Genomic DNA, 12187 nt, shown 5'->3' on the forward strand with positions numbered 1-12187 from the left:
AGGAGTGCCAAAACAGGCGGAGCAGCTTGCTTCAAGTGCCTTACAAGTAGCTACTCGAACAGTCTGCCCTAGTGTCCGTCAGGGCAGGTTTTTGTGCTCGCATGTACACGGATGCCGGTTTAATGCACGACATGCAAAATGGCCAATACAGCCCACTCAAAATGACTCACATGTCCATAGGTTCTTATCCTTACACTCTTTGTGTTACTTGAACTGGATAAGATCTCAAACTTGTACAATCTGGTAAGTGTTCAGAACAGCGTTATGATATTGACAGCAATCCCTCCCAATCCCCACACAGCAACAATATATATATATATATATATATATATATATATATATATATATATATATATATATATATATATATATATATATATATATGCTTTGGTTTATGATCACATCCTGGTTACCTGGAAGAAAGGTGCATTGTCTTTGCAAGGAGAAGTGTCGAACTGCAGTATGGACTGGCTGAAATACTGCAGTGGGGTTTTGCAGCGGTAGTCCGAATGAAGGCCATCAATCTTCACTCTGCTTTCATTCCGAAGCCACTCGACAAACCAAGACAAGCTGTCACAAGTGCAGTCAAATGGGTTTTTGGCGAGAGAAAGTTCCATTAATTGCAAAATGACTGATGCAAAAACATTACGTTCCACGGCTGTAAATTGATTCTTGTGCAAGTCGAGATGACGTATTGATGACAGCGGTGCAAACACACCATCAGGTAAGATATTGAGAAGGTTGAGGCTCAAGTCAAGGTTCTTGAGATGTGAAAGCCCTGCAAAGGCTTGTAATGGGATCTCGTCAAAGCCATTGGATTGGAGCTGGAGCTCCTCGAGTTTAGCAAGGCCTCGGAGGAAAAACACTGGCCCATGAGGCAGATTGTTATGCTTCCACAAACGAGCTAGATTGTTGTGACTAAGCAGAAGAACCTTAAGGCTTTGCAAAGAATTAAACATTCCATCTGCCAAGTTATCCATGTTATTGTGACTAAGATCGAGGTGTGTAAGGTTAGGGAGATTGAATGGAAATGCGTACAAGTTGTTTAGGTGTGTATGAGAAAGCATTAAGCGTTTTAGGGTTGGTGTTGATGAAAAAGCACCATTGGAAAGCGATATTCTGGGATTGTACGACAGGTATATATCACTGATGTTGTTCAGCCCCTTGAATTCAGGACCCTGGAAGTTGTGTTTGATTCTGTTTAGGCCCAGGTTCAGCCAACGGAGCACAGGGAAATGAGACATGGCTCTTGGTTCCAGCATCGTGATACCCATGTGACTGAGGTCAAGATAGAGAAGTGGAGACGTGGCAAGTGAAGCGAATGTCTGTTCTGTTAGAGCATTCAGCTGCTCAGTTGCATTCCTTAGATTCAGGTGCTGTAAGCTTTTGAGACCTTCAAACATCGTATCGCTAATGGCACTCAAACAGTTATTGCTGAGATCTAGGTATTCCAGGTGACGTAGCCAAGAGAAAGAGTTGCCTTCAACTGTCGTGAGTCCATTATTTGAAATGTATAACCTTTGCAGCATTGAGTAATTGAGGCCTTGAAAAGTCCATTTGTCTACAATATTGAGGCTGACAGCTTTCAAGTATAATATCTTGACAGTGCTGTCTTGCAGTTGTGCAGTAAGATTAGCTACTCCAGCAGGACCAAGAGGACAATAGTCTAAGATCAGGACTTCAAAATTGACATCTTTGAAACACCCGTCTTCAAACTGTGGAGTAAAAACATTTTTTTTTAATTCAGAGTATTAAATACCGGTATTACTGCATGTATATTTATTATATAGTACCCTTTGCTTATTTCTTTGCAAATCTACACAATTGGTTAAAAGATTTATCAAATAATCCAGCATCCTGACACCTCTGTATATCATTTAAATTGAAGCATAAGTCCAAATGTCCAAAATTGAAAATACCTAAAAGTGATCATTATTAAATTTTTCATTTTACATATATCAATCAACATGAAAAATGAACCATTGAGCAACAAATTTAAATGCAGTTAATTTCCAAATAATTCATGTTTATATATATATATATATATATATATATATATATATATATATATATATATATATATATATATATATATATATATATATATATATATATATATATATATATATATATATATATGGGTCTGGGCTCATGGAGGAGCTGAATGACAAGAGGTTGCAGATTTACAAAGTAACATGGGCTTTGGGGGGGGGGGGAAGTGGATTACAGCAAGTGAGGAGTGGACACACAAAGAGGAAAGGAGGAGAAGAACCCCAAAACGAGTAATAATGGCCTGGAGAGAAAGAGAATGGGAAATGATCACAATGTGCAGAAGAGATCATGAATGTGAGTGAGTAAGTAAGTGAGTGCATATTGTTGATGAAGAATTAAATAACCTTGGTACATTGTATAAATTTCCATTATCCAGAGTGAATATGAATAATTAAATGCAATTGGTTTGATTCCCGACAAATAATTCACCTTCGAAGGTGATGTGGAAATGTCAACGCTTTCGCTAAGCATTTACACTCTCGACCTAAACGTCGTTATTTCATGTTTTAACTTCGATTTGATTAACAATTTAAAAAAAAAAATTTCAAGTATATTGGTTAGTCGATTTTGTTATTCGGTCTTCGCCTACAGGTCACAATTTTAAACCAAACTTCATGAAACTTCACCAAATGGTTGAGTTTTTCATAAGGAAGAAGCCTCTTGTTTTTGAGGTCAAAAGGTCAACAACTTGGGTGAGATTTCTAAAATCCTCAATTTTCATCCGATTGACTTGAAATTTGAAGAGTAGTTGTGTATTTGGTCATTGAATTCAACCACCAATTATTTTTGAGCTCAAATTTGTTTTATGGATTTTGCAAATATCATCTTGTTTTGATGTTGGCCTTCTGCTTGTGAAAAATAACAAACAGAAAATTTCAGTGCAATCGTCCCAGAAGTATGAAATTGTATAGAAACCAAAGAAAAGGCTTCACACACACAGACATATGTGTCTATACCCTATGGATAATGGTACAAAAGTAATGGTGGACTGTGAGTGGACACGAGGTCAAATCTTGCACCCGGATGGTCACCAATTTAGCGAGGATGGTCCTCAGAGGCGGGACTAAATACGTTGAGTGTATTTACCATAAATGAGGTTGTATGTTGGCATTTTTCTGATTCTGATGTACCATGCATGTTCTGTTGCAGTGTGTTCGTGCTACCAAAGCAGTTTCTTGGCAAGGGTTATAACTGGTGCTTGCCATTGCCTTCCCAGCAGTATTAAGGGAAGGAATTTGTAATTTGTTCAAGGTGCCAGCGGTAGCTCACCTTCTTTTGTGAAGGACACCATGTAACCTTTCACGTCCACCAATTATATATATATATATATATATATATATATATATATATATATATATATATATATATATATATATATATATATATATATATACACACACATATACACACACATATACACACACATATACACACACATATATACAGTCATGTGCCGCTTAACGACATTCCAGGCAACGACGGATCGCATATACGACGGATCTGCCAGCTCTGAAAAAAAAAAAATGAAAAAAAAAATGTCGCTGAAAAATTCCTATCGCCGAGTGATGTAGCTGACATAGCGCTGCCAGTCGTATAAAAATAGCACATACAATTATGTACGCTGTACAGTACATAATACTTCATAATGATAATAAACGACAGTGTGGCCCTGTTATAATGCGATCGTTGAGGTCCATAAAATGTCATCGCGAAAAAATCAGGGTTGTGCTAAATCGGGATTCAAGGAAATCGGCTTTCAAACTGAACCAATGTTTCCACGTTTACCTTCTAGCAAGTAAATTACCTTTGAATTGAAGAATTCCGTGAATAAATCGTTGTTCTCAGTCGAAATTAAAACACAAATTTGTTTTTGGTGAGGCTTTTTATGTTGTTAAAACAATGGCACTGTTCCGAAAATATATATCACAATTGACAGGAGCTCGTTTCTTTATTTATAAATTATAACATCGATGCAATGATTACGTATTTATAAAATCCAAACGCTATTTATTCACCTTTCTATAATCGATGCGAGACGAGATTGTAAGCTGCTGCGAACAACACCGATGGCCGTCATGAACAGCACAAAGGTAAAACTAACGTGTCTTCAGTCTCTCTTGGATGTGTGTTACAATTGCCGACAGTATTTAGTACATTAACATGCTGTACAGGTTTGTATCTGAGGAGCAATAGGCTACACCATATAGCCTAGGTGTGTAGTTTTGTGTAAGTACGATGTTCGAAAACGAAAAAATGAAAATGATGATGACCTGCACCACCTAGAGAGGTTTGTGGTGCTCATGTATGACCGATCTAGTGCAACCATACATGTTAATGATGCCAGATTAGACCTCTTTGCACACAAACAAAGGTCTTATGATGCTAAACCACCAACTCAAGCTGCACTGAAGGAACATTCAAAATGAGCAGCTTATCAAGCAGGATGCATCTGGGGTCAGGCAACAATCCGCCAGCCAGAAGAGCACAGTCCCAGTGACTGTGGTTGGAACAAACAAGATGGTATCTGGAGGATATGCTGGACTATCCTTCCTTCCATTGCAGCCAGCTGCCAGCAGCTGACCAAGTGTGGATGCAAGAAAGAATGCGGTGGAAGATGTAAATGTTTTCGGTGTGGCTTGAACTGCACAGCACTCTGCAGTTGCACGTGTCTGGAGTAGCAAGAAAGGACAATGACTCTAGTTACTTGATGCACATTGTGCATGCTTTGTTCCCAGTTTAGAGACACTGTGCACCCAATTACACATAACATAACGGCAAAGGAGCTGTTTTAGTCCTTGTATTTATATGTATGGAACTAGTCAGTGATTGATCCCATCCAAATGGCATTAACCAAAGCATATGTTACAAGATTCCATCCAGAAACTTTGAAAAGATACTGCTATAGTTATCTTTTCATTTAACATTTTTTCCTGGCCAAAATGAGTTCAGCTGTATGTTCAGCAAGTTAAATTATGTGTTCGGCAAGGTTTAATGGTTTGAATGAAAATTGGAAGATTTTGTTCAACTTTAAATGATTATGCATTTACATTTTAATGTGTGTTTTTGTATTGAAACAATGAAAGATGAATAAATCATCTGACATATTGAAATTTAAATGGATCCTGTGTATGTTTTGAAAGATTTTAAAGATTCAATGTTAATACCAAATGTTAAGATAGATCACTACTCCACCCTCAGTAGTATAATCTATGAACATTTTAATAAATCGACTTAAAAAAAATAAGTTTAGTGATACAAGGAGGTCTCTTGGATGATAATTAATGGCAAAATCAGGTTTGACATGTCAAAAAACATATTGGTAGACACTTACATCACTCAAATCCATCAACAATCTTCAGAGATGGTGAAAATGGAGTTTTGGGTGAGAAATTTGGCAGCCATCTTGGATTTTTATTTGGCTCATCGACTAAATTTGAAGAGTGTCCCAATGTGAATGTTTATGCCAAGTTTCATGCTTGTATCATCATTTGAACGAATTTTCCATTATTTCCTCTACTAATAATAAGATGGAAGAGCTTGAAGCCAAAGTAGATAGCTAGGAGTATGATATAGTTGCAGTGAGTGAGACATGGTTTAAGGAGAAGAGTAACTGGAAGATGGAATTAGAGAGCTACAAGATGTATTGGTGTGATAGGAAGGAGAGAATAGTAGGAGGAATAGCAATCTGGGTAAAGGACAGCATTGCATCAAGAGAAAGGGGTGATATTAAGGAAGGAATTAATGTAGAGGAAAAAGTATGGGTCGAGATTAGAGATTGTAAATATACCATCAGAGATGGGGAATGCCCCGCCATTGAATGAAAAAGGTCATACATATTCCAGATAATGAGGGAGGTGAATTGGAAACAAGACACCATTTGGTCATCATCTCAAAAAAGCTCCCCAGGGGTGAGGAACGTAGTAACCAAAAAATAATTGAAATCAGATAAGCGGTTTTCCATTTATTACAAAAAACATTTTTTTCAAGATGGCCACCCCAGTCGGCCATCTTGGATCCGGCCACGGCCAAAATCAATAGGGTTCTTCCTTTTCAGGTGGTTCATGTGTGACCCAAATTTCAAATCGATATGGCGAACAGTTTATGACTTATCGCACTCACAGCTATAAATGTTGACGCCCAGACAGACGGACGGACGCCCTGGGTGACAACAATATCCCCCTTCCGCCACGCGGCGGGGGATAAAAACAGTAAGATACTGGTAGGATGCTTTTATCGGGCTCCGGGTGTGAAGGAAGAGGAGGAAGGAGGAGTTCATAAAGAATTCACAAGGGCATGTGATAAAGGAAGAGTATTGATTATGGGGGATTTTAACTTGCTCGGGATAGATTGGGTCCAGGAACAGGGAAAGGGCAGAGCAGATGAGGATTTCCTAGTTTTACTCCAGGGTTGCTTTTTAACCCAGTTTGTAGATAAGCCCACGAGTGGGAGTGCAGTGTTTGACCTCTTTTTGAGTAACGATCCCAATATGGTGGAGGAGGTGGAGGGAGGGGAGCATTTAGGTTCAAGTGATCATAACATTGTGTGTGCAAAGATTCTGTTAAGGGTTAAGGAGAAGCAGAAGGAATTTATTTGGTTTAAAATATCAGGACTGGAGTTAGATTTATATCACTGTCGGAGTAAACAGAGGCAAGTTAAGAAAATAACTCTGCAAGCCAAAAGAGAGGATGAGAAGAACATGGCTAAGAAAATCAAACATAATAGGATTTCTTCAAGTATATCAGGGGAAAAGAACAGGTTAGGACCAGTGTGGGCCCATTGAGGAATAGCACTGGGAGAGTGGTTCCTGATGAAAGCGAGACAGCAGGCTTATTAAACAGGTATTTTGCTTCAACGTTTACACAAGAAGTCAGGAGAATTGCCAATAGCTGAGAGTATCTATGAAGGAGGTGAGGAATGGCTAACACAGAAGATCCAGGTTGGAGTGGAGGAAGTAACGGAACAGCTCAGTAATCTAAGAGTAGATAAGGTCCCGGTGCCAGATAATATGCAACCGAGAATATTGAGGGAAGTGGTTGAGCAGGTCGGTGAGATATTAACGGATATTTTCAATAGCTCACTGGAGTCAGGACAGGTACTGGAGGATTGGAGAGTAGCAAATGTAACACCATGATTTAAGAAAGGATCCAGAGAAGAATTGGGAAATAGGCACAGCAACGAACGGATCATGATCCATAGAGGTTTGACAAAAACGTTATCAAAGCTTTTTCACCTGAAATGTCTTCATTGGTGGTATGTCTCATCAGAAAAAAAACCCCACCCGAATCCGCCCATGGGAAACCTCGTTTTGACCTCAAATCCAAGATGGCCGACATTGTACAGGTGTAAAACTTAAAATGGACCTAATTTTGGAAAGAAACAACATAGAAACACTTTTAAGGTGTCATTTTTAACTAATTTGAGGACTCCAGTTCATTTAGTGAAATTTTCTGAGCCATTCGAGGTCACGGTTATGTGTTAAGGTCAAGGTCATTGTAAAATTTAATCAAAATTTGATCTCAAAGCTCACCAAATGATGCGTATTAACCCGGGAAATCGTTTAGTGTGGCATCATCACCTATAGATCACATTAGTTAACACATTCGGCCCGAGACCAATCAAAATACGGGTTTCTGGCCAAAGTGTTGGGGATGAGACCCATATATATATGGATTATTATGACGTTATGTGACGAAATGTAGCATTAAGACATCATGGACGACATATAGCATTATGCCATCATGCACGTTGTTAATCTCCTCTCAAATGGTAATTCTACCCTCAATCTGAATGCAAACCCCACCCAGATCCCACACGCAACACCCATTGGTGCTTTGTTAGTGGTGCTTTGGAGCGACATTGGTGCTTCAGTCTCAGTTTCTGCAGAAATGCGTCTAACCATGAGTAAGAAAGCTTTCCTTGCCAACACATCAAACAAGCAGGCCCTCATCAACCTCCTTGCAGAGGTTATGGTCAAAGCAGACATCACCGGTGAGCATGCAGAAGGGGATGCTGACTACAAGATCTGTATGCTAGCATGTTTGTCTGTGAAGAACAGTCAAACAGCCGTTGTCGCAGAAGATTCTGATGTATTTCAGTTGATGATACATCATGCTGATGCCACAGATAACAGTGACACCATGTACATGGTGACCGCAAACAGACGGTGTGCATCACAACGTTGAAGAAGAAACTGGATCCTGCCCTCTCGGAAAGTCTACTCTTCCTGCACGCTTTCAGTGGGTGTGATACCACATCAAGGCCATATTATGGAATCGGCAAAGTGACTGTTTTTACGAAGTATGCAGCACTGAGCAAGTCAGCCACCGTTTTTATGTCTCCGTCTTCATCGAAACAGGACATCGAACAGGCAGGAGAATATGCCATGCTGGAGATATATGGGTGCACTACATCACTAAGCCTCAACGCAGCAAGGGTGACGAAGTTCCAATTGAAGGTAGCTACTTCTACACAATATGTATCCCCAGAAAAGCTTCCGCCGACGAGTGATGCAGCCACCTTTTATAGTCATCAGACTTATCACCAAGTGCAGGGATGGCATGGCAATGATATCGCCTCTGCAGTTTGGGGTTGGAAAGCCACTCCTGGTGGTCTTGTGCCTATCAGGATGACTCAGCCAGCAGCACCAGAGCGACTCCTCAAGATAATTCGGTGCAATTGTGGTGGCCAGTGTGACAAAAAAACATGCACCTACCGCAAGAATGGACTGCAGTGCACACCAGCTTGTGGCCAATGCAGGGGAATAACATGCATGAATGTGCCACATGTGGACAATCAGGATGATGATGACCAGAATGTAGATCTCAATAATAATACAATGGATTGACATTGCAATTTGACTTTAAAAAATTATCACTCATACAATATCATTTAAGTGATCAGGCATAGTAAACTTTGTTATTAGACACCTTAACACGGGTTTCAAAATAATGTCACTGCAAGGTCACAAAATCTGTTTGGATCCTTACTTATTTGGTTAAATTTGGCTCTGATTATGATCTCGATGCCAATCTCATAAATAAGTGAATGGACATCTTGAAAGAGTCCATTGAAAATGATACATCCAATGTACTTTATTTTGAGTTGATTTGCATCATTTTGATCAAATTCAGGGTCAAATTAGGATCAAATTTGACCTTGACCTTGAATTTATCACATGATCTAGATATCCAATCACCTCAAAACTATTACTAAATGAATGAGCATCTTAATGGTATATGTGGCAATAACAACCAATATATTTTATCATTAACTCTCATTTTGGCATAACTCTTGATACAATTTCGGTCAAACTTAACGTTGCTTCGGTCAAGTTTAACATTGACCTTGACCTTGACCTTGACATATGACCTTGATATCTAACGATCTTATAAGTATCACTAAACGAATGGGGGTCCTCAAATTAGTTAAAATTGACACCTTAAAAGTGTTTCTTTGTTGTTTCTTTCCAAAATTATGTCCATTTTAAGTTTTGCACCTGTACAATGTCGGCCAGCTTGGATTTGAGGTCAAAATGAGGTTTCCCATGGGAGGATTCGGGTGGGGTTTTTTTCTGATAGGACATATCGCCAATGAAGTCATTTCAGGTGAGAAAGTTTTGATAACATTTTTGTCCAACCGAAATCGTTCATTGCTTCGACTAAAAGTATAGACCTGTTAGTTTGACTTCAGTTGTGGAGAAGGTGTAGGAGAAATTAATTAAGGACCAGATGAGGAACCATTTGACTAAATACAAGCTAATTAAAGGTAGTCAGCATGGGTTTACCAAAGGTAGTTCTTGTTTAACAAATCTTTTAGAGTTCCATGAAGCAGTGTCTGATTGGGTGGATGAGGAAAAGACAGTGGACAAAGTATATCTAGACTTTAAGAAGGCATTTGATAAGGTACCACATCGGAGATTGTTCGCCAAAGTGAGGGCTTGTGGAGTGTCTGGTCAGGTAGCTAATTGGATTGCAAACTGGTTTAGTGGTAGGGTGGTAGGAAGCAGAGTGGCTGTGAGTGGGAGGATGTCTTGCTGGGAGGATGTAAGTCTTTGGGTACCTCAGGGATCAGTAATAGAACCATTACTCTTCATTATTTACACAAACGATTTGGATAGTGGGGTCAAGAGTAGTCTTTCCAAATTTGCAGATGAAACAAAGTTTGACAGGAAGGTGGATTGCATAGGGGGTGGTGAACAGATACAAGAAAGTATTGATACTTGTATAGATTGGGCAAAAGACTGGCAGATGGAATTTAACCAAAGCAAGTGTAAGGTGTTGGGGATGGCAAAGAACAATGAAAATAGAGATTACAGGATGCAAGGGGTAATTTTGGAACGTGTCACACAGGAGAAGGATCTAGGGGTGGTAATAGATATGCGAGGTAAGCAGGCAGCACAGTGCCAGGTTGCTTTTGGTAAAGCAAATAGGGGTTTAGGTTGTATTCAGAGGGGGATCAATTATAAATCAAAAGAGGTGGCTTGAACATTGTACAAGAATTTTGTGAGACCACAACTATAATATTGCGTGCAGTTTTGGTCACCACAACTAAGGAAGGACATCGTTGCCAAAGAGAGGGTTTGGCGCAGGGCCATGACATTGATTCCGGGCCTCGCTAGACTCCGCTATGAGAAGCGACTGAAGGAGGCAGGGCTTTATACACTAGAAAGGAGGTGGTTACGAGAAGATACGATAGAGATGTTGAAGGTGATGAAGGGTGTAGACAAAATAAGTGCAGAAGAATTATTCAGCAAAGTAGACAGTGATAGGACCAGGGGCCATAGTCTGAGAGTAAAGAAGAGGAGAGTTAAGATGGTAGCAAGGCAGGGGACTTTCACTCAGAGAGTAGTTGATGCATGGAATGGTCTCCCTGGAAAGGTAGTGTCAGCAGAAACAGTCCATAAGTTTAAATTGGAATTAGATAGGTACCTCAAAGTTATGGAGATAGAGGGGTACAGGGATGTTGATGAGACTTTTAGGTAGTTTGAGCATTGATGGGTGATTGTATTCAGCTGAATGGAGTGTTGTTTGTTGGAGTTTCCTCAAGGGGTATTGTGTGGTTGATGTTGTGCTTTCTTGACCCAAGAACCACCTTCGCCCATTCCTTGGAAAGAAAGAAAAAAAAAAAAAACCTCCAAAAAAACCCCACAAAACAATTTTTTCCCACCTTTTTTGGTGTAGTGCCGATGTGACCCAGGCATGATGGGCCAAATGGCCTCCATCTGCATCTAATTTCCTTGTGCGTCCTTGTGTAACACCCAAGCTGCTATCAATACACCTTTTGCATGGTGTTTTTCCAAGGTGGAAAAAGGCATAGGAATTCCAGGGGAATTCCGAGGATTCTATGCTTTTGAGTCATATGCAACATGTGTTGAGTGAGTGTGAAAATCATGTGAAGGCCTCTTACTCGAGATACAATTAAGGGCTCTGAGGTATCACTCATAATACTGTGGGGGAAAAATTTATATTAATGTATTTTAAATTGTAACAAATGGAGTTTCAGAAATGTAACTTTTATGCTGCAAATTGAATTGGCTGTCATTTCTGGCCAAAAGACTTTTGCCCTAAATGATAAGAAATGTGTTGTTCTGGAGCAGAGTGACCGAGCTGATAAATGAACCTTTGCTTAGAAAATGTACGAAGTGGCTTTTTATCTAAAGGACACGTCTACACTCTGGGTGAATATCCCCCAACCTCTCTCTCATGGAAGTATAAATGTTTTGAAAGGCACATTGTTCTCAGTACGAGCACGTGAGGAAGTATAGTTTCTCAGTGGCTCATACTCCTTGGAACTGACCAAGTACCAAGTTAGAATAAAACTCTCTGATGTAATGTAGAAGTGAATTGAATCGGGTTGGTCTAACTGTTAACTAAAGTAAGAATAAATGAAATAGAACCAAATAATATTGCAATCAATGGGGATTCTTAAGTTCATTGTACAAGGGTGAGAAGTGTATGGTGTATAATTAGGAAATAAATTGTTTCACAAGGAAGGACTTGTGTGGACATCAGTTTTATCAGTGTCGATAGGGTTTTTTTGTAGGATTTTATAATCAAATCGGACAAACGTTAAACTCTGTCTGAAGTCAAATAGGATTCCACAATCGACCAGTTAGAATCCTTCAGGAGGACAATGA

The 12187-nt window shown here is 39.5% G+C and overlaps 1 protein-coding gene across 7 annotated transcripts in view; it reads right to left on the reverse strand.

The window, feature by feature from the left end:
• TLR3 (toll like receptor 3) overlaps window positions 1-12187 on the reverse strand; it is a 58691-nt gene that overhangs the window by 31963 nt on the left and 14541 nt on the right. For 6 of the 7 annotated variants that reach the window (XR_015058491.1, XM_085882521.1, XM_085882523.1 and 3 more), the window contains exon 5: window positions 414-1715. The exons of the other annotated variant lie outside the window; for it this stretch is intronic. Coding sequence is in view for 5 of the 6 variants with exons in the window: in XM_085882521.1 (XP_085738647.1) it covers window positions 414-1715 (1302 nt within the window). In the remaining variant the exon portion in view is untranslated. The remainder of the gene's footprint in view (window positions 1-413; window positions 1716-12187) is intronic. 7 annotated transcript variants of the gene reach the window in all.

The sequence above is a fragment of the Eptatretus burgeri genome, chromosome 5, assembly GCF_056783735.1.
Source record: "Eptatretus burgeri isolate ZD-2024b chromosome 5, Ebu_testis_v1, whole genome shotgun sequence".
In the NCBI taxonomy this organism is placed as follows: Eukaryota; Metazoa; Chordata; class Myxini; order Myxiniformes; family Myxinidae; genus Eptatretus; species Eptatretus burgeri.